Consider the following 21284-nt stretch of genomic DNA (forward strand, 5'->3'; position numbering starts at 1 on the left):
TGAGCCGACGTGCCTTTTTATGTACATGATTTACAGGAAGCAGGAAGGCTCAAGTTTAATCACACGCTTTAATTTGACTTGCACAGTGGTGATGACGACAGAGAGGACGGCCACCAGACTCAAGCGTCCAGGTGAAAAGAAGTGCTCCGGTCCTCCAGAGAGGAAGTGGGGATACTGTGATGATGAAGATGATGAAGATGAACAGTGCTTTAAAAAGGTAATACTGGCCAACAAGAGTTCTGAGAGGTTTCTTTCTTTCTGGACGCGACCGTGTGACCTGCAGGTGAACTGTTTGGACACTAATTCACTCCATTGCAGCAGCAAGTCCAGACCCCAAAACAGCCGTGGATGTCGTTTTTTAAAGGATGAGTCTTCATATTTTCAAAAGTCCGTTAAGATAAATTACCTGCTCGCCATTTCCTCGTCTTCTGTACCGGCTGTGAAACGAGATCTTCCTCACCCTGAAGGAAGATTTACAATCACATGCAAAAAAAGTCCAAAGTCTGAATCCAGTGGGTATTTTTTAAAAGCGAGACAAAACCCGAGTACCAGGCTGCAGACGCGCTGGTTTTGACAAAGGCCTCTTTTAACGCGTAGTTTTAAATCATGAGCTTTATGCTGCGTTTGACTCTTAATGACGTTCTAAATGTACTAAATGAACATCACGCTGCATTGAAGAAGACTTGAGACTAGAGACTGAGATTAAACTCATGTTTACAATGTTTACTGAGGGGATACATCAAGAGAGAAGTAGAGTCACTTATATAGACTTCTATACAACCAGAGGAGTCGCCCCCTGGTGGTCAGGAGAGAGAAAACAAGGGTACCAGGAATCTGATGTGAACTGACTGATGGGCTCTCCTGACCCTGACAGAAGCTGAAAATAATGATAAAACCTGCTGCGTGGAGTTCACACAGATTTGATTCCCCTTCTCGTAATTCTCTCGTCGCATCGTTACCGTAATAATTTCCGTCTGGATCTCTTTATAAGCCACTTAGGTTCAGTAGTTTGTGCAGCACAAGCGATTATATGATCTGCATTCCTAGTTGGAGCTACGTTTGGCTGAGGAAAACCTGGAGATTATGTATCGCTCAACTGTTTTCTACCAGCAAAGAGAAGAAAAGAAACAAAAGAGGACATCGTAAAAAGTTACCAACATGAAACACAAAATAATCATAAAAAAAGAAAAGATAAAATGATTTAATTTAAATGAGTAACAAAAGCTTTTGAAGTGAACACGCGTGAAAGAATGAATTCAGGAAATTAGAAAGTGAAGCGATCAAAAAAACACAACTTCATCAAAAAAAGATCATAAAAATATTTACCTCATCTGCACATACACAAATGCTGTTAATTAACCGTTAATCCCCTTCAAATAACCTATTCACACACGTTTTATTCACTGGCTATGAACCAGTGAATCATTCTGACATTCTGAGAGAAAATATTGTTCATAAGAAGCTTTTTATCTAAAACAAGAGGTAGAGCTATTAAAAAAAAGTAATATTTTCCTGCTACAGGAAAATGTTATTAGAGTAAATCACTTTATATAAAAAATCCCCACAGATGTGTGTGTGTGTGTGTGTGTGTGTGAGTGTATTTTTAAGAGCAGGGAGGTGTTCATGCGAGGTCAGAGAGCTGCAGCGTTTGTGGGAGGAGTTACATTTATCACTTTACTGTCGAGCTGTGAGCTAAGAAATGGTTTCAAAATGTTTCATTAAGAGAAAAAGAAAGTTGTGTTGGACCCATTTATAGCGTAGCTTTCTTTTCTTCGTTTAGTATTCAGAACAATGTCTTCTTGGGGGGATTTTTGGGAGTTAATAAAATAATCTTTTTTCAATAAAAGCAAAGTGAAAGTTGCGTTGCGGTGGTTGGTTGCTCTACAGAGACGTTTCGGATCCTCGGCTCCTCCAGTAGAATGAGTTGTCGTCGTCGTCGTCGTCGTCGTCGTCGTCGGGGTCCATGTCTATTCTAATCTGAGGCACAGACTTCAGCGGACTCATGTCGGGGCTGGAACACAAGACGGGTTCGTTGTGAGGACACAAATGGGAGGAGCAACATCTGCTGGTTTAAACGCCACAACAACAACAACAACAACACTGGCGAATGACATCATCGGGATCATTTTTAAAGAACGATTAAAACACTAAGAGGCTCCAACGTGAACAAAACCAAAAAAAAAATAGTTACATGTGCAACATTTATACAGCATTAATTTTATTTGTATTTTTTCATTATTATTATTATTTCAATAAGTAAACGTTATTGCTGATGGAAAATGTGTTCAAGGAGCATTCTCACTAGAAGAAATACCCCTCTGTCTTCCTGAGCTCAACATGAGAACTATTTAGCTTCCTTACTTTTCCCAAATAATTAATAGAAGAAATTGTCCAACTTGTTGACCATTTCTGACTGTGTTCAACTGAAAATGTGGAAAATAATCTTAATTAGACTAAACTTCAGACACATTAAGAGATTAAATAGTCTTCTGTTCTCACAAGAGAAAGAGTTTTATGTTCTTTTCTGATGAAACACTAAAGTTTCTTCTGCTACCTGTCCAGAAACAAAAGAAAACAGATTTATAAACTATATATGTATGTTAACTTGTTGCTCCAGAGTGCTGTTATATTATCCTGATAACATTACTTTAAAATAAAAGCTGCAATACACTACTTTTTACTTCATTATTGAATTTAGCGCATAATGAGATTAATGTCAGAAAAATCATGCGATTAATCAGTTTTTTTTTTCAACTTTGCCCAGCCCTAATTAATTAATTAATATATATATATTAATTAATATATATATATATATATATATATATATATATATATATATATATATATATATATGAATGAATATATATTAATTAATTAATATATATTAAAAAATCAATGACAAAAACTGTTGAGAGCTAAACAAACATAAATTTGATGTCACAGACATCAAAGAATGGCATTTTTTATTTGAAGCCCCTTCTGTCCCATTTCATTCGGCCGGTCACGTGGGCTTCCCCCTCATCTCACCTGGGCTTCCCCCTCATCTCACCTGGGCTTCCCCCTCATCTCACCTGGACTTCCCCCTCATCTCACCTGGACTTCGCCCTCATCTCACCTGGACTTCGCCCTCATCTCACCTGGACTTCGCCCTCATCTCACCTGGACTTCCCCCTCATCTCACCTGGGCTTCCCCCTCATCTCACCTGGACTTCGCTCTCATCTCACCTGGACAAGCAGTTGTCTTGGTAGTAGCGAAGCTGCTCAGCACGATGTGTGTTGTTCAAGGAATGACGGGGACTTCTCTCCTGTGGAAGAGGAAAAACAAACAAGCGCTGGTTAGCGTGCTCGTGTGGTCGAGCTGGAACAAAGCGCTACGTGTACCGGACCAATCAAACATGACAGCAGCTTCGGTCCGGCAGGCGAGGAGTTAAAAAAAGGGGAAAAGACCAATAAAATCATAGCATCACAAACCCAAGAAGAAGAAAAAAAGGTTTTAAAAGGAGAGGAAAAAGGTAAGAATAAAAGAGACGGGCTGGAGCGGAGGAGAAAGACAAGATGGAAGGTTAATATCATGCAGTTAGTGAAACGCAGACTCTCAGTCACAGGAGACGACTTCAGAGACGAGGAATAAGGAAGCAGAGCAGGTCAGGATGAAGAGGAGGGCGTGTTTTCTCCTCCGTGGCTGCAGCGAGGGTGGAGTCTACTCACTGTCGGAGGCCTTATCACCTAAGAAAGGCTCCTGCTCCATCATGTCCATGGGGATTTTAATGCTGGGGACGTTCTCATTGTAAGGATAGTCAGACTGTTGGGAGAGAGAGGAAACACACACATCCTGAGACGGGAGCTCTGGGCGCGTCGGTGAGTTTGCATCAACAGACATTCGTGCCATTTATAACTTTCCCTATTGATTTGTTGATTTTCTTCAGGAAAAATACAGACGAGCGATTCCTAAAACAGCCGACCGGCAACGCAACTTGATTCTTACTTTCCGAGTTTGCAAAGATAAAAGGTGGGAGAAATAAATACTTTGAAGATGACACAGTGTATAACGGCAAATTCATGTCATAAGTAGAGCGCAAATGAGCTCCATGCGAGCGCAAATCAAAGTTATGAGCGTAATTTACTTCGACAAGCGCCTTTTCATCACTCCACAAGCGAAAATTGCTCTTGTGCGAGCACATGTTGCGCTCACAAATTTTTTAACCTGCTTACTTTTAAAGCTTTAAACTGTGCTTGTGTGTCTGTTGCCTTCTCTCTCTCTTGTGGTGAGTCCGCCCACTTACTGACAAAAAGAGAGAGGGAGGCAACAGACACGTGAGCAGGTTAAAGCTTCCAGAGCGAGCAGGTTAAAATTTGCAAGAGGGACTTTTGCTCGTGCGAGTGCAACTTTTGCTCGTGCGAGCGAGGTTTGCTCGTGGAGTGATGTAAAAGCACTTGTCTAAGTAAAAAACTGTTTGATTTTCATGCTTACATTTGCGCTCTCTATTTATGACATTAGTTTGCCTTCATAACAGTGGAGCTCACACACGGCTCTGAAACACCGAGGCCACTGCATTCCCGGTTAGATCACACTCATTACACCATCTAGTCTCATCTTAAAGAAGACTTTGAAAACTCCAGACTTCCTCGTCTAACGAAGGCAAAGCCATCAGTGCTGAATTAGTGTTGGAATAGAGTCGGAAGTCAAATCAAATCATGGAAACGGAGAGCGACGAGGCACTGGGAGATTCCTGGCGCAGTTTAACCATCAGATATGCAATGAACCTTTCGGCCCGTCTGTATGAATCAAAAGGTCGAGAGCTTAAATCTAATCCAACCCCCTGATGATATCAAGCCCGTAGCCTCTGGCCTTTTACCAATGCATCGCTCTCTGGGTCTAAAAACGTCCGATTGTTCACTGATCCGTATGGATTCCAGCGAGAAGATATCAAATTAATCACTTAATTTTTTATTTTTTTTAGAGTGCATAGCCATGAGTGAATTAGCAAAACGGACCTGATTTCAACTGATCTGAGAAATTCTGGGAAGCAAACAGTAAACAGAAGACCCATTGCCCTACCGGCACAACATGGGTCTGTGGTTGAGTGTTACGACAAAAAACCAAGTGGACGCATGAAGACCTCCATCTTCTGAACTTATACACGGATCATCCAATTGGTGCATAATCACAGTGAAGACATCTGAATAATACGTAAGATATAAAACACACTCGTACAAAAACGGTCTTGCCCCTACCGGTCAGTCCTAAAAAACAAGGAATTTAACTTCAAATTAAACACAAAACAAAATCTGCTGGATGTTTATCTTTTACACCGAGGAGGCGCTCACTGAAAGCTGGATTTCTTTCCCCCGAGGCTATAGAAGCTATGAGAATCTTCCCTAATTCACAAGGAGTGAAAGTGAGGAAAGACCTCCTCTAGATGTGGATATTGATCAGCCAGAGTGGGAAACACTCAGGTGGGACATGGAGGAGGTGGTAACAGGGAGCCGGGCAGGAGCTCACTGGTGACATCGTGTGAAACACGAGAAGAACAGGGTCCAACGCTTTGAAGCCGTAAAACTTAAAACTCTCACGTCTTCAGCGTCGCTGTCTATGCTGCCTCGCTTTTTCTTCTTCTTCTTGTCGTCCTCTTTCTTCTTCTTGTCCTTCTCTGGGATGACGTCGTCCAGGAAGCCGAGCTCGTGCTGCGAGAACACGTAGTCCATCGCCTTCCTGACGGCCACCAGAGCCAGGATCTGCAGGCAGAGGAGGATCATTTTAATGTTCAAATTAATAATCAGTGTGCTTCATGACAGCTGTTGTAGTGAACTTCAGACCGCCATCTAGTGGGCCAAGAAGGTACTGCCAGTTAAGTTCATGTCAATAGCACCTTTAGAAATAGATCTACTGAGAAAACGGTGACGTGTTCAATATTTATTTCACTCGTTCAAATACTAATATTGGCCGAATAGTACTACAAATGTCTCTCACCATGACGGGGAACACAATGGCGGCCACGGTGGACTTGAGGATCCAGAGCAGGGCCAAGCAGAGGATCTGGATGAAGGTGAAGAGGTGGACCTTCCTGAGGGGGACGTGTCGCAGGTAAACCAAGTCGGGCTGGTGCTTCGCCGGCATCAGCAGCAGCTTGAGGCGATCCATGAACTGCAGACAGGTGAGAGGTGCGAGTACGCGTGAGCGGATGCATGAATACATCAGAGCGACAGCCGTCATCGTGACATAAAATATGTAGAATTCACCTGCACTCCGTTGAGAGAGGCGACCCCCATGTAGAGGAAGACTCCGTACAGCACAGGCATCGGGATGAACTTGGTCAAACAGAGAGGACAGGAGGTTATTTTAGCTCAAGATGCTTCAGGTTATAATCATTTAAAGCAAAAATGAACCTTTATGACCCAAACTGGATGGAGTTAGACTACAACGGTAAGATGAAGTGGGATGACCTTAATGAGGTCACTATTTATCAGCTAAAATCTTCGGTGTAATAGCAACATGAATGCTGTTAAAATGTCCATCAAACATCTTGTTATAAAAGGTCTGTTTTTTTTATTTCTGCAGTTTTACAAACTTTGAATTTCTCCTCAATGATAAACAACCACTCAGGACTTTTACAAATAACATTTTTACATTAAGAAATTAAAAAAAACAGTCTCGTTAATCTACGTTGGGATCTTGTAACCTCTGACCTCAACACACATGGACTGAAGAGTTTAGTATTGACGGACTGATACTGAAGTACACGTTTATTTATCTCTCTTTTCTCAGACAGTTAGAAAAGCGACTTTAATCGCCTCAGTCATTTTGAAAAGATGGAAAAGATTCAACTTGAGTCACTCGGTGACGAACAACACGAGGCCATCTGCTTCATTACCTTCAGGATCGGAGACATGAATACAGAAAGGCCTGTCAGGATGAACACGATGACCCCGGTGACCCTCTGCTCTCTGCAAAAACAGAAACAAACCCAGACCAGAGAAAAAAACAGTTAAACACAAGAACACAACTCAATTTTCCCTTTAGCCTGAAAAAAATGTTGGTGATTTCTTTATTTCCAGAAATCTCATTCAGTTCAGCCCAAATCACAAAGACGCCCCCAACTTTTGTGAGGGGTTCAAAGTGTGGAGAAGTTTGGAGAGTTTATTAGTTCAGCTCACAGCTGACCCATCGGGAGGCTCTGGAGGACGCCGCCGAACATACTACAAACAAAAACAAACTCTGGAGACAGGAAGTGTCTGAACCGTCTACTAATGAAAACAAAAACATGATGTTTGCAACACAGAGTCACTGATGGGCAGCAGAGACACAAACTCTCTTTTAAACACTCAAACTCAAAGATATTATTATGTTTCCCCCCCAACACAGCCTCTAAACAGCGGTCTCCAACCACCGGGCCGCGACCTGTGGGTCCTTTGGTGCCGGGACGCACAGAATGAATGAATTAAATGTATTATTATGCACCGATTAAGATGTTTTATTTTGAAAAATGATCGGATACATCCATCTGTGTGTCTGAGCGTCTTGACATATGTCAAGACGCTCATCTCAGTCACGTGATATGTTAAGAAGAAGAAGAAGAAGCAGCAGGAGCAGGAGAAGAAGAAGAAGAAGAAGCAGAAGAAGAAGACTAAAAATCTGAGTTTATCGCTGCAGGTGATTCTCACGCGCCCGCTCTGCATAATATGGCGGTAATTCAGTGTAATCGTGAAATGTATTTTTGATGTACTTTATATTTGTCTTTATGCCCCCACACATTGAAGGCCGGTCCGTGAAAATATAATATAATATATACAGCTTTATGTGAGTGGAGCGTTTAAACACGAGAGGCTGTGAGTAACAGGATCGTTCAGGACTAACAATCTGACACTGACCTGCTGTGTAAATCATTTCAGAGCTCATTATCATCTGATTACAGTTCAGTTCCTGACCTCTAACAAGAGTTATTCTCAAGTCTCAAACTACATTTTTGATGAAATTTGGTGCAGACGACTTCTGAATTGTGTTTTTGTGAAATATGTACTTTTGCTTGGTTGTATGTTCCATGTTCAACACTTGACTCTCAGTCTTGGGACGAGTCACCGAGGTTTATCATTCGTGTTAAGAAAGGTACTCTCTGTCCTCACAGCTCCTCCAAGCGCTTCTGTAAAGTGTGACCTACAGGTGGCGCTACAGTGACAGGATTTAAATGACTACGAATTTGACTGCTTTGTCTCGTGCAGGATTATTAACATGTAAACCTTGTCTTTTAATATCCATCCAGGCTTTTGTAAACTACACATTGTATCTGTGTTTGATGTCAATAGGATGCTAATTTTGGCCTAAATGTCTGGAAATGTGAGATCAGAGATCAGTGAATCTGCTCAGCTTCAGACTCCCCGGTTACAACTGGCCTCAGTACAATGTGTCATGCACACAAAGAATGCTGCAGGAATGTGTTGCACGTCCTTATGCTTTGAAATATGCTCGGTGCTGAACACAAGCTCAAGAGATTTTAAAGTGTTGTTGTACAATATTAAAAAAATCAGTAAATACTATATTATATTCTAGTGTGTGTGTGTGTGTGTGTATATATATATATATATATAAATAATGCACATTTTAATTGCACATTTAATTTTGCACACATATCTATCTATCTATCTATCTATATACACAGACACACACACACACACACACACACACACACGTATCTGACATGAATGTTGAAGCTTTTATTTGTCTCAAAAGAGGCGGTTCTCCAGAAATATATCATCCTGCAGCACTCTGTGTTTAAAAACTTTATGAAGGTTTTTTATGACTTTATATCTGTGTGAGCCTTTTTTTCACTAACAGGATCAGTGTATGAAAGGGCGGAAAAAACGCTACGATTAGTTTAAAGAAGAGTCCATTTACCTATAAGAACATTGTTGAGTTGAAGTGATGTTGTTGGTTGTTTTATTTCAAACTGGGGGAGACCAGTGACGAGCCTTTTGGGCTTTTGTTCAGATTGTTTTTCCTTCTGCACTTCACAATCAAATGAAAACGAATATTCAAAGTGTGCCCTCTGCAGCACATGAAACAGGTCCCACCTCACACCCAGGAACTTGGGCTGCTCTCCGGGGGCCGACGTTTCGGTTTCCATCTTCAGACTGTCGATGTGCGCGATGGAGATGACGGTGGCGGCGACGTACCACGGCAGACCCATGAAGGAGCACACGATGAGCAGAATGGCCACCCAGAAGAGATCCAGATGGTAACCGGCCCCTTTCTGGTACAAGACAACAAACACAAGGTCAAAAGGTCACGCGTGTGCTCAGACGTTAGAGCACGGGAAACTAAAACAGCTCTTTCATGGTGAGATCATACTGTACGCCGTTTAAGACGCCGTTCACTTTGAAGAGACTGAAATCAAAGAAATCATTGCTCAGCTTCAGCGGAAAAAAACTTCAAGCGGTCGCTTTTTTTTTTGAGCTGATGTTCAGTCACTGCCGTGAAACATCTCTCACTCCCACGAGAAGAATGACAACGATATTTAACGGCAGTGTGAAGGTGTCCTGTACACACTCGGTGTGTTGTGGGAAATTCATGAAAATCCCTACTTCACATGAATCAAGTCAGACAAACAGAAAGAAAAAGACTCTTTTGCGGCAAATTAGCTTGTTTTTCGTTGCCGTTATTACATTTTTTAATTTACACACATATGCTGCAACCAAAATCCTTCCATGAAGTCTCAGATATAACAGAAATGAGTCCCGACCCTCCGCTGCCTCACTCCCGTACAGTATAAAGCTTTCCAAACGTTGTGTCAGGTTTCATCTCTACCTTCAGCATGTGCTCCTTCCTGTTGACGATCACAGCAGTAATCTGTTGGTCCATGAAGACCAGGATGGTGACCAGCAGGGCGGGGAGGGCCGACGCCAGGTAAACCCACCAGGGGTTTCCTCCGAACGGGGGCACGAACCAGCCCCGTTTGGGACTCGTTGGCTGTGGAGCAGGAGGAAGATAAAGGGACATTTGTGCTCAACAAGCAGACCCAAACGCATTATACTGGCGTCCATTCGATTAATATGTCAGAATATATTTCCGACATGCAGACGGGAGGACGAGCGTCGACTGGAATCCGGTTGGGTTTTATGAAGCGACGCACCAAAACAAGGTGCGCTTGAATGGTGCATCGGCATGAGCGTTGAGGGGGGCTCACCTTGAATTCAGTTGGCACGATGAGTTTGGGAGTGTCGACTCCGACAAGTATGTCGACTCCAACGAAGATGAGGATCGCCAGGATGATGGCGAAGTCACTGACGAGTTTCCTCACCTGGGTGGAAGTTAACACAGACACTTGACAAAATTGCTCCCCCCGGACGGATGACCCGTTGGATGTGAATTAGCTCGGCGTGGCCGACTCACAGTGGTGGGGAAAAAGGGGCTGGTCTTGAACTTCTTCAGACACATGGAGCAGGTGTACGTGCCGAAGAACAGGATGAAGGACATGAGGGCGATGTCCGGGACAAACTCGCAGGCCTTCCCCACCAGCTCGCCGTTGTACTTTAAGCACTCCGTCTTGGACAGCGACGACCACGTGGCGTTCATCGGCTGCACGGAGGGAGCGAAGGGCATCGGGGTTAGAAAGTAGAAAGAAATGCAAAAGGAGAGACTGTTGCATTTCAGTGAGGCTGAGAAGATCAGACGGATAACTTTTAATGGAAACAGATATAAAAAATGATAATACTGAGCTGGCTAAGTGTCACAATAACTTATCAGACATTTATTTTCCTTCCAACATCATTCAACAAAAACACTGTTCTTCAGTTTGAAACAAACAGTACACTTCAGTGTATAAGCTCTATAGTTCAAGTACTGTACTTAAGTACAAGTACCACAAAGCTATTTTTTGTTGTTGTTAGAAGTATCTATAACTCAACTCATAAATTCTGATGAATCTTTATGGATATAGCTTCCCAGACGTATGTCAAATAGTTGAAATGAGCTCCATCTTTAGGAAGCAACATTTAAGTGATCAACATAGTTCTGTGTCATTATAATCCAGTAAAACCATGTATTTGATTTTAAAATGGGCCATTCTGCGGATGATGAGTACTTTTATTGAAACAGAGTATTCTTACAATGTTAGGATGCTACATAAGGAAAAGATTGTTGTGTTTCTTTCACCACTGATGACATATCACAAAAGCTATCAATACGAATATTTATGCATCCAGGATAAATACCAATAGAAAAGTGTCAAAGATTATGGAAATAATGTAAATCTTCTTTTTTCGCCTCGAAAGAGACAAAAATGAGGGCTGTGCACGTTAACACGTTAAAAATGCGTTAACGCAGCAACCCTTTAATCATGTGTTTTTTTGCATTGTCACTGCAGCACAGAGGTGCTGCACTGTTCTGTAGTTTCTTACGCCGCAGGCTCCAAGTCCAGACTGGACATTAATCGTATGTGCAAAGCTGCTGCTGATCCTGATCTTAGTTCTCTTTGGATCTACCTCCACATGAGAACAAACATTCTCAGTGATGAAGTTTTACAGCTCAGATCCTCTCTCACTGATACCTGTCAGCTGTCCTTCACATCTCCACCTCATTCAACCAGACGTCAGTGCACTTGTTCAAGACAACACAGACTGGACTTTTATCACTGAGGAAGAACTGAACTGAAGACATGAAAAGCACTTATTGCTTTTGTATAAAGTGAATCATTGCTGGTCTTTAACATCTTTAAGGTAAGAAACAGACTGAACATGGACCAAAGAAGGAGTGGTTTGTCCCTCATAGGGACCCTTACTACTGAACATAGACCAAAGAAGGAGTGGTTTGTCCCTCACAGGGACCCTTACTACTGAACATGGACCAAAGGAGTGGTTTGTCCCTCACAGGGACCCTTACTACTGAACATGGACCAAAGAAGGAGTGGCTTGTCCCTCACAGGGACCCTTACTACTGAACATGGACCAAAGGAGTGGTTTGTCCCTCACAGGGACCCTTACTACTGAACACACTGTTTATGTTGTCCCCTGATAAAAGACTGCTTCTCATTGAAAAAAAGAAAATCGATTCATATGTTGTTGTTAACTTTTCTGTTGCTCTGAGAGTGTCTGTTATATTGTTCTGATAACATTATTTTTAAAATAAAAGCTTGAAATACACTAGTTTTTACTTCATTATTGAATTTGGCGCATTACTTGATTCAATGGCAGTAAAATCATGCGATTAATCAGTTCAATCATTTAAACTTTGCCCTAATAAAAACATGAAAGACTTACCAGATCAGTGCTGTTCCAGATCCAGACCGAAGTACCTTCTAAAGGATCGTCAATGACGTCTGAACTGTTCTCTGCAACAAGAAAACTTATTTTTAACATTGCAATTTTTATCCTCAATAAGATTAAACCCATGCAATAACAGTGTTATACTTTAAATTGCTCTGCACACACATGAAAAACTATTGCCATCCATTGTGGCAAATGAATCCCGACGTCTGAAACTCTGCTCTGTCGACACACTTGGCTGAACTCTACTTGCTGTTAAGCTCGGCTGCATTGAGTGGAATGATGATGTGGTAAATGTAGCATGCGTGTTTCTATCCCAACGTACGTGTCGTCATCGCGGTGCCACGCTCACACTCACACGTTAGCCCATCTCAGTGCCGTCAATGCATGTGGAAAATGTCACGGCATATCACCCCTAAGTCCCGACATTTCTGCATTAAATGCCTCCAAGGATAATTTACAGTAAGAAGATATTTACATCTTGAGCCAAATGACCAACCGCCCTGACATAGTTACATCCCTTCAGCAACGCTAGAGTGTATGAATTCGGACGGACCTTCGACGGAGAGTGAGCATGTGCACTACGTATAAGGCACTACTCATGACGAGGGCGCTGTGTATTTCTGGAGCTCGCACTAAACGCTGCACTTCCATAACCTGTCAGCAATACACACGCGAAATGAGAAGTCAATCGGATTATCTGTTGTCAAGAAAATCTATAGGACAGACGGAGACCCTTCCAGTTTCACTGAGATGTGTCGGCTGCTCACTCGTCCAGAGTAACATATGTTTGAAAGCCAAAGGGGATTACCAGTAATTCCTTGCTGTCCCCCACCCACCACATAAGATGTATTGAATTAAAGTCTCATCAACAGCACTTGTTCACTTTTTTTAATGGTCACAAGAGCGAGCATGTTTTGCATTCTCTGTAACTATCACACCATAGACATATCTGTGGTTTCCTGCCAAAACAAAGACTCAAACTCAAGCTGTAGCTCCTCCCCACAACCGAATGTTTCATGGGAAATGGCACATTTTGACAATGACACCACTGCAAAACTTAACAATCCCTTTAACCCTTGTGTTCCTAAAAAATGTGTTATTAAAAAACACACTCTGCTCATTCAATGTCTGGATACCAACTGTCAGCCCGACGCCTCAAAGGTAAAACATCATCTCACCGAGCACAGCGGGCGCCATACAGAGGCAGTCGTACTGCGTGACATATTCCATCGCAAAATCAGCGTTGATGGGATAGTGGTGAGCTAATTTGAGCATCTTCTTGAAGGCATCGTAGATGAAGATGAAGCTGATGAGACAGGAGAAGCCCTCCTCGGTGAACCGGGTGAAGTACTGGACCAAGTAGCTGGCGTCAGTGGCCACGAGCACCAGGCAGAAAAACGCCGACCACAAGCCAATCCACAGGCGGAACTCCAGGTAGTCGAACTCGTTGTCCCTGCGAGGAGAGAAACAAAGCGTGCATTGAAAGATCGCCAGAAAAGAATAGTAGAGAATGAAAGAAAACTCAAGAAAATGTTTGTTTTTTTAAATAAAAAGGACAATATTTCAAGAATATCTGACAAACAGGTTCTCCCTCTGAGCCGGAGGATTGAAATCATGAACCATACAACTTGATTTGAACTTGAAGACACGTGTTGACTTTATTCTCAACTGTATTTTTTCCTTAACAGCGGCCCTGATACTTTAAAATGACGTAAGAAATTGGGGTAGGGACCTGCTGAAGTTGAAGAGCAGCCGTTCAAACACCAGAACAGGACCGGTGCTGCTGAGGATGATGAGCGGCTGGCCGCCAAGCAGACAGAAAACGCCGCCTGTGATCGCTGTGCCCAGAAAACTCTCCAACACCCCCTGCACATGCGGAGGGGAACAATTCAGGGGATGAGTCAGAGCGCCGTGGTCGATGCTTCACAAACTGCTGAAAAGGTTCAAATCTCAGTCCGACCTGCATGTTTTCTGTGGCATCCCCCAGCAGACCGCCGAAGGTGATGGCGTTTGTCACGGTTCCCAGGTAAATAAACAAAATGGCGGACAAGGCCTGAATGTGAAATACATCGGTGAAGTCACTGACAAAGAAAGGCGCTTTTCTCTTGATGTCACGTAGGAGACCCCCACAAAACCTGAAAACAGAGAAGCCACACGGGTTGTTTTCCATAATATGGAACACGACGCACCACGAATAGATTCCTGGTCTACCGGGGACACGCCCCAAGTGGGCTTTACCTATATGTCTCTCAAAGAGGCACGTACAAACCAAGAAAAGACTTAAAATGACTACAAGGAGACACAGAGGACTATGAAAGGATGTAAAACAGCTGCAAAGAGACTCAAAACAGCAACTACAAAGACGACCGACTACAAAGAGATGTAAAATGTCTACAGAGAGACACAAAATGGCAACAAAAATACACAAAACAACTACAAAGAGACACAAAATGACAACAAAAAGCCACAAAACAACTACAAACAGATGTAAATTGACTACAAAGAGACACAAACTGACAACAAAAAGACACAAAAAAACTATATAGAGACAAAAAGAAAACGGAAACTCAAAAAGAAAACGCATAGGGACACTGAATTACTACAAAGAGCCCAGGAGTCAATTGTCCCATTAACCCAACAAACCCAACATTTGGGATATGTATTTAAAGTACTAGTATGCAAACTCAAACAACTACACTATGAGACGTCTTTCATTTTACAAATCATGGTCCATGCAACACTGACTCATGAGCACCGTGGGGCCAAATGTCCCAACAAGATAATATTCTGTGTAATCAGACAAAAGGTCCTTCGGCATGTTTTACATCCGTCAAGTTGCACTTGTCCAATGCTTTCAAACTGTTTTAGCTCCTGTGTGTTGTGCAATTTAAACTAACTAAATATGTGCACTACAGGTTGCATGTGTTTAACACTCTCCAGTGGCCATTTAACTATTAGATGAATAGTGTGTGAAAGGCCATGAAATGCCCGGTGTCCAGTGTTAAGCCTGGTATGCACATTTTTATAGATATTCACTTAACTTTTATTTTAATTCTTCAGAATTGCATACCTTCCAGTCTTCTGCAGCTCGTCTCCAGCAGCATGTCCCCCTCCTCCGTGACCTCCATCATGAGGCATATCTCCGTTCATGTGAGAGTCCCCTCCAGCATACATGTTTTTCCTAAAAAAAAACACACAAAAAATACACAGTTTTGTTCAGTCTGGCAGGAACCGTACCTTTATTGATCATTCGAGTCGTGCTGTGGTTAAAAATAGTGTTTCTTGCAGATAAAAATGTCCCAATGCTCAAACAGCAAGAAATCCTGTGGTTTGTATCTGACTTGATGCCACAAAAACTCTGCTTCAGATGGCACCTTGTAACTCCACAACGCACAGACCACGGCAGAGACTGAATGAAGGTTTCTTACACTATGTAAACGTCGGTAAACTTGTGTTGGTCCTGGTGTCTCAGACAACGAGCATTTCCTCTCGTCTGTCTAAAACCAACTGCCTCCTAAACCCCAAAACATATGGTGATAAACATGATTTCATGAGCAAATGCCCCACCTTACTTCTCATATTACATAGTTCTAGTCATTTGTTATTGAGCCAGTCCACCAATCAGTTCCCAGATAATAGTGTGTGTGTATGATGTTATGCTGGCCCGTGGCCCATACTCTGGTTTCCCGCTCGAAGCCGCGCTTTGGGGCAGTAACACCAGTTTCACAACGCCTGAACTCTTCACCCGAGGAACAACACAGTCTCTGATACGGCTACATCCTGTTCTTCGGACAAGCTGTTCCTTATGTGATGTTCTGAAAGTTCGTGTGCTGCAGGAAGCTTTAGATAGGCCTGGCTTCTGCCAAAAATATGTACTGTGCACAGAGGAACATTAGGAAAATGTACTGAGGAGGAGAGCTGGGGCCTTTGCTTACTGAAATCATGTTAAGTACCAGAAGTTTTGGGGATTACTATGCAGTTGGTTTTAGACAGATGAGAGGAGATGCTCGTTGTCTCATAGACCGGGAGCGACCTAAGTTTATTTGTTACGAATAAAGTTGAAGTGGAGTAAGAAACCTTGATTCAAAACGGAGCGGGTCCTCTTTCTACAGTAGCCCGGAATGGACAAACCAAACTCGGGCTCGAGACAACGGGGCCATTCGTGTGTTTGCGCACACTGGAGAAGTTTCAGTCTGTTGCAGTCTACAAACCCACCGCTAGATGTCGCCAAATACCTTACACCTTGAGTGGCAGCGTGTTGTTGAGGCCTCTTCGCTTGAGTTGTTGATCTTTAGCCTGATTGATCAGCGTTCGCTCACACACATGCACACACACACACACCAGTAGCTGAAACGTTCCGGCTTTACCGAGTAAGACTGCAGCTTTAACTCAAGTCCACAGCTGCTCCTTCATAATTGAACACTGTGCTGTACATGTGGATGCACTCGGGTGGTTTTGCAATGATTGCTCTCCTGTAACATGATGTAGTTACTGCACACACAGCATTCAGCACAGATCTCACATGTTTAATGCAAGACCTGGCACCTGCTGACATTCTTTTTCTACCACCATGTTGTTTTTAAATGTGCTGCTGTGTTGATCATATCTGTCTGGTATAAAAGGCAGACGTATTTTTTTACTATTTAATTTGAGCTGCTTCTAAGGCTTAACGCCGCACTGCTAATAAAATAACTTTTGTTATACATATTATGAGGTGCCGTAAATTGATTAATAAATGACCAGCAGACTAATACACAGCCTGAGGACCTTGTAGGACATTTATGATTTCAGATAAGAGAACACAAAAACCTTCTCAAGAGGTTACTTTTGATAATCCTCCAATTACAAGAGGACCAGAAAGAGGAGAAAAAAACTCTTCTCAGGCAGAGATCATCTCGTCTGAACAGTAACGGTGACGATTTCAAAAAAGAAAAAACTGAATTATAGTTTATCAAAACAAAAACTTTAACAACTGATTATACACTTAATGCAGAAGTTTAATTCCATGTGCATCGCTGGGACAATATGAACACACAACATACATCACGATTATTCTGGCCAAAATCTCAGAATTGGGATTTCCAAATTAAATACCAGGATCCCCGTAAAAAATAGCAGCAGTGTTGTTACATGATAATTCTTATATTTTCTTGATACTGGCTCTATTTCTGCTCTACTGTGACAGCGAGCTTGACCTTATGTCAATGTACACGAATGAAACCTTATGATCACTATTTAATATAATTAAAAAAAAACTAACAAGGACATTTGACACAGCACAAACTAGAATTATCGTGACGGACCTTTTGTCAGAGGAGGGGAGGGATTTCGGGGGCTCTATCCTGATGGCCGGGTCCCATTCTCCAGGAGGAAGCACGATCACCTCGTCCAGGAACTCGTCGATGCCGGCCAGCAGGTCTTGTCGGTCCTTGGCTTTGTAGGCGATGTCGTGAAAGACCTGAGCACAGACAGAGAAGAACGAGGCATTCAGCCGTGGAAAAGACCTCAAAGCATGCAGCGACCCACTTTGTCAGATTTGAGGATTTGTGGTTGGAGAGTTTCTTACACTTTCTTATAAACGCAACAATTACACAATTAATATCTGATCGGGACAGAGATCAATAAAACGTGAATGCAATGCCGCTTTAGCATCTTGTTCAGGCATTATCAGAGATATTTATATATGAACAAAGCATGTCTTCAATAAGGACCTTAGAGTTGAACTGCAGAGCAGCAAAAACATCTAACAATGATTCACCATTCCTGTTAAATGTTCTGCTGTCTGTAAACATTAAAATTCATCAGAGAAGATGTGTGTCGTTGGCAGTCGAACCTCATCCGACATCAGCGTGGCGATCGCTCTGCCGATCTCATGGTACGACTTGGCTTTGCCTTTGGGTCCGAGCAGGATGAACAGGAATCTGCAAAGGGAACAACGTCGTTTGCATTAGTGCATCATCTGCAACGGATAGACTTTAAAATAAACAAGAAATCTACGTTACAACCAGATAATGTCAAATAATCAGGCTTTATTTTTTGTAGTAGTAGCATCCTTTTCATATTTACTCTTCAGGTTAATGTGCAATGTGAAAATGAATAGTGTATGTACTTTCTCTTCACCAGACTGCAAACTGTGTGCATGTGTTATTCACAGCGTGGACACATTCACTCCAAACACAAAGAGATATTGTTATTGTGTTGTGTGTACAGTGAAGCTGTTGCAGACTGAATACCATCCATTCAACATGTGTGTGTTTACTACGAGTGTATAGCCATAAAAGTGACATAACACATACGCAATCAGAGCAGAGAAATTCCTTAAGTGCACACACAGACAGACGGACACACACCACACACACACACACACACACTATGGCAGCCAGAGAACAAACAGTAGCACACAACTACATAAACACTTTTTTCATAATCGCTCTACAACGAATGTTACATTTGTGGAATTCCAAATATTTTGTTTTTTTTAAGTTAGAAATTGATTTAAGTTTTTGGAATGGTCAGGTCTTTAAATAACAAAGTCGCTTTGGGATTTATTAATGATTTAAGTGAAATACAGGGACAACTAAATATGACGTATGCCTTACAATATCATGCAATTCACTCTTGTTTATAATGATTTCATTGTATTTTTTATTTTTGTGTTTTTCACAGATTTCTCTCAATGTTCTGAAACCTTGCAAAAGGTGCGTAAAGCACCTCACGAGATGCACCTTGATGACTACGACTACTATTAACCGTCTCATTGGAAACTGGGGGCCGCCGCACCCCTCCACATTAAACTACTCATCTATTCAAACCACTGAAGGGTTCCTGGAGCCCAGCGGCTCTGGGCTACCTCGTGGGCACAGGGACCTCCGTCAGCGCTCCCAGCATCACGGCTTGCTGCAGACGAACAAACGCCACGAACGGCGCGTCCAGGAAGTCCACCTCCCCCACCAGCACGTTGGAGGCCTCGGCGTCTCTCGGCAACTTCTTCATGAACTTGTTCCTCAGCTGAAAGCACAAAAGGAGCCAAATGTTATGTTCACACCAGCAAGCTACCCAACACAATTAAACAAACCTATATCAACCCGGACAATCCCATTCAGCCTAAATACCAAGCCGGGGAGGCTCCCATGGGATCAAAATGAGGAACTGGTGGTAAAATGAGGTTTCGCATTTCTCTCCGTCATGGCGACGGCGAGGTGTTTAAAGATGGAGGTCAGACACCTGCTGAGTGAGCGCCGCAGGTTTACCTTTAAGAGGACATTAAAGTCCTGCAACTGTGCAACAAAAGCATCACAGCGACGCCCGGACGCGATTCTGATCTGCTGATGAACGATGGAGGTGAGGTAGGCAGTGTTTCTGTTTCTGGAGTGAAAACACATTTTGATGGAGCTCATGAGGCTTTTTAAAAAAAAAACTTTGATGGATTTTAATTTGCATATTGGAAGATCCAGTTTCTTAAAGCTCGGGTTGGTAATCTTGAGAAACAGGCCAACTCGTTTCCAATGAAAGTCGCTCTCTCTCCCTGATGGCGTCAACACTGACAGCCCTGCTGCTCTCCCTGCAAAGCCCCTCCCCCAAAAGTACCTTCATGAATGAGCAACGAGTGTACAGGCAGGTAGTCAGAGGGAGACGGACAGACATCCAATCATTAAATACAGGCCGACAGAAATGATTCGGACGGCCTTATTGCAGTCCTGCAACATCCACAGATATCAGATTGTGTGTGCATGATTGAAATGTATAAATTAAAACTCCAACAGCTGAGCCTTAGCACCCTGAGAAAAGTGAATTATTGATACATAAGTTAATGTTTCAGAATTTGAGGGTTCATATTTGTTTATTTGTCACATTTTGGTATGAAAATCCCTTCAGATGCCTATTCACGTCCATCCGTACGTCACTTTCTCTGTTTTTGATCCAGGAGCGGTTATTGCACACAAAGTTCAAATCACATATAATTATCAATGCCCCAATCACAAGATGTTCCATATGATAAGCAGTGGCATGTTTATGAGCAGCTGGAGATCACTAATAGATTACAAACTTAGACAAAGAACCATAAACATCCAGATAAGATTGTCATGGAAAACTTCGGTGTTATACATTAACTTGCAAAGAGCCGGCAGGAACCGCTTCCTCAGACACAGCGGTGCTACGTCAGAGCCGCTCTGGGCTCGATATGCTCACATGCAGTCCATATCGACAGCAGGTTTCTTCACTTAAAACAATTTAAAGTAGAAGGTTCAGTTCAGGTTTCTGCTAACTGTTCAAACTGGTAGTTTTTTATTCACGTTCGTATTGCACTGTATTTCTTCACATCAGTAAACTGACTGTTGCTTCAAAAATCATCAAAACCTTTTTCAAAAAAAGGTTAAACATGTGTTTCTGGACACAATGACAAACATGAATGCCTTCATAGTAAATATGATGCAGTGGTGCGATAAAGTCGGACCAAAAACTGTTTCCAGAAAATCCTTAAGATTTTATCAAAAACATCATCCAGCTGAAGCAAAAAGGTCTTCAAATAGTCAACAAGTTGACATTTAACTTGTCATCCCGACAGACCCCACTGGAACATTCGGGTTAATATGATTGACAGTTTTATTTTACAACTGTGGTCACATCTACAACCCGATGGGTGCTTTATTTTTCATCTTAAATATTCCAGACAGATGTTATAATTCCCAATATATTTCTCTTCCATTCACTCCTCACTGGTTCACAAATGTTTCCACAGCCACTCGAACAATGGATTTAAAAACAATCCAGAGCTTTTGAATCCTCACTTGTCAAAAAAATCAATGACCTGTTTTACTAAACAGGCCAAGAAGAACCAATAATGATCTCAGGGATCAAAACGAGGCAGTAAAGAAAGATTGATGCGAAATTAAGATGTTTTTTTTTTCCACTATGTAAATTGACTACGATAGCAGATAATTAATCAGCTGTCCAGAGAAAGTTCTAGATACCAAACCAAAGTAAGAGTCATCAGCTGATGTTAAATGTGGCTTTAAAATCAGCTG

The 21284-nt window shown here is 42.3% G+C and overlaps 1 protein-coding gene across 2 annotated transcripts in view; it reads right to left on the reverse strand.

Moving 5' to 3' along the window:
* Nucleotides 1-1574: 1574 nt before the first annotated feature.
* The window catches only part of slc4a4a (solute carrier family 4 member 4a), a 51872-nt gene continuing 32162 nt past the window's right edge, over nt 1575-21284 (reverse strand). Inside the window, exons 9-27 of one of the 2 annotated variants that reach the window (XM_068566642.1) lie at nt 19109-19266; nt 18092-18179; nt 17562-17716; nt 15329-15439; nt 14219-14393; nt 13991-14124; nt 13437-13711; nt 12250-12320; nt 10385-10570; nt 10179-10292; nt 9800-9961; nt 9067-9245; nt 6873-6945; nt 6241-6309; nt 5972-6145; nt 5575-5736; nt 3709-3802; nt 3226-3305; nt 1930-2011 (exon numbers count right to left, since the gene is read on the reverse strand). In XM_068566642.1, the coding sequence (XP_068422743.1) occupies nt 3262-3305; nt 3709-3802; nt 5575-5736; nt 5972-6145; nt 6241-6309; nt 6873-6945; nt 9067-9245; nt 9800-9961; nt 10179-10292; nt 10385-10570; nt 12250-12320; nt 13437-13711; nt 13991-14124; nt 14219-14393; nt 15329-15439; nt 17562-17716; nt 18092-18179; nt 19109-19266 (2424 nt within the window). In that variant the 3' untranslated portion in view covers nt 1930-2011; nt 3226-3261. Of the gene's footprint in view, nt 2012-3225; nt 3306-3708; nt 3803-5574; nt 5737-5971; nt 6146-6240; nt 6310-6872; nt 6946-9066; nt 9246-9799; nt 9962-10178; nt 10293-10384; nt 10571-12249; nt 12321-13436; nt 13712-13990; nt 14125-14218; nt 14394-15328; nt 15440-17561; nt 17717-18091; nt 18180-19108; nt 19267-21284 lie in introns of both variants that reach the window. The other variant, XM_068566643.1, reaches the window with a different exon arrangement.

This window comes from Clinocottus analis, unplaced genomic scaffold (genome assembly GCF_023055335.1).
Source record: "Clinocottus analis isolate CAN_PGR_092001 unplaced genomic scaffold, fCliAna1.0.p SCAF_7, whole genome shotgun sequence".
Classification (NCBI taxonomy): Eukaryota; Metazoa; Chordata; class Actinopteri; order Perciformes; family Cottidae; genus Clinocottus; species Clinocottus analis.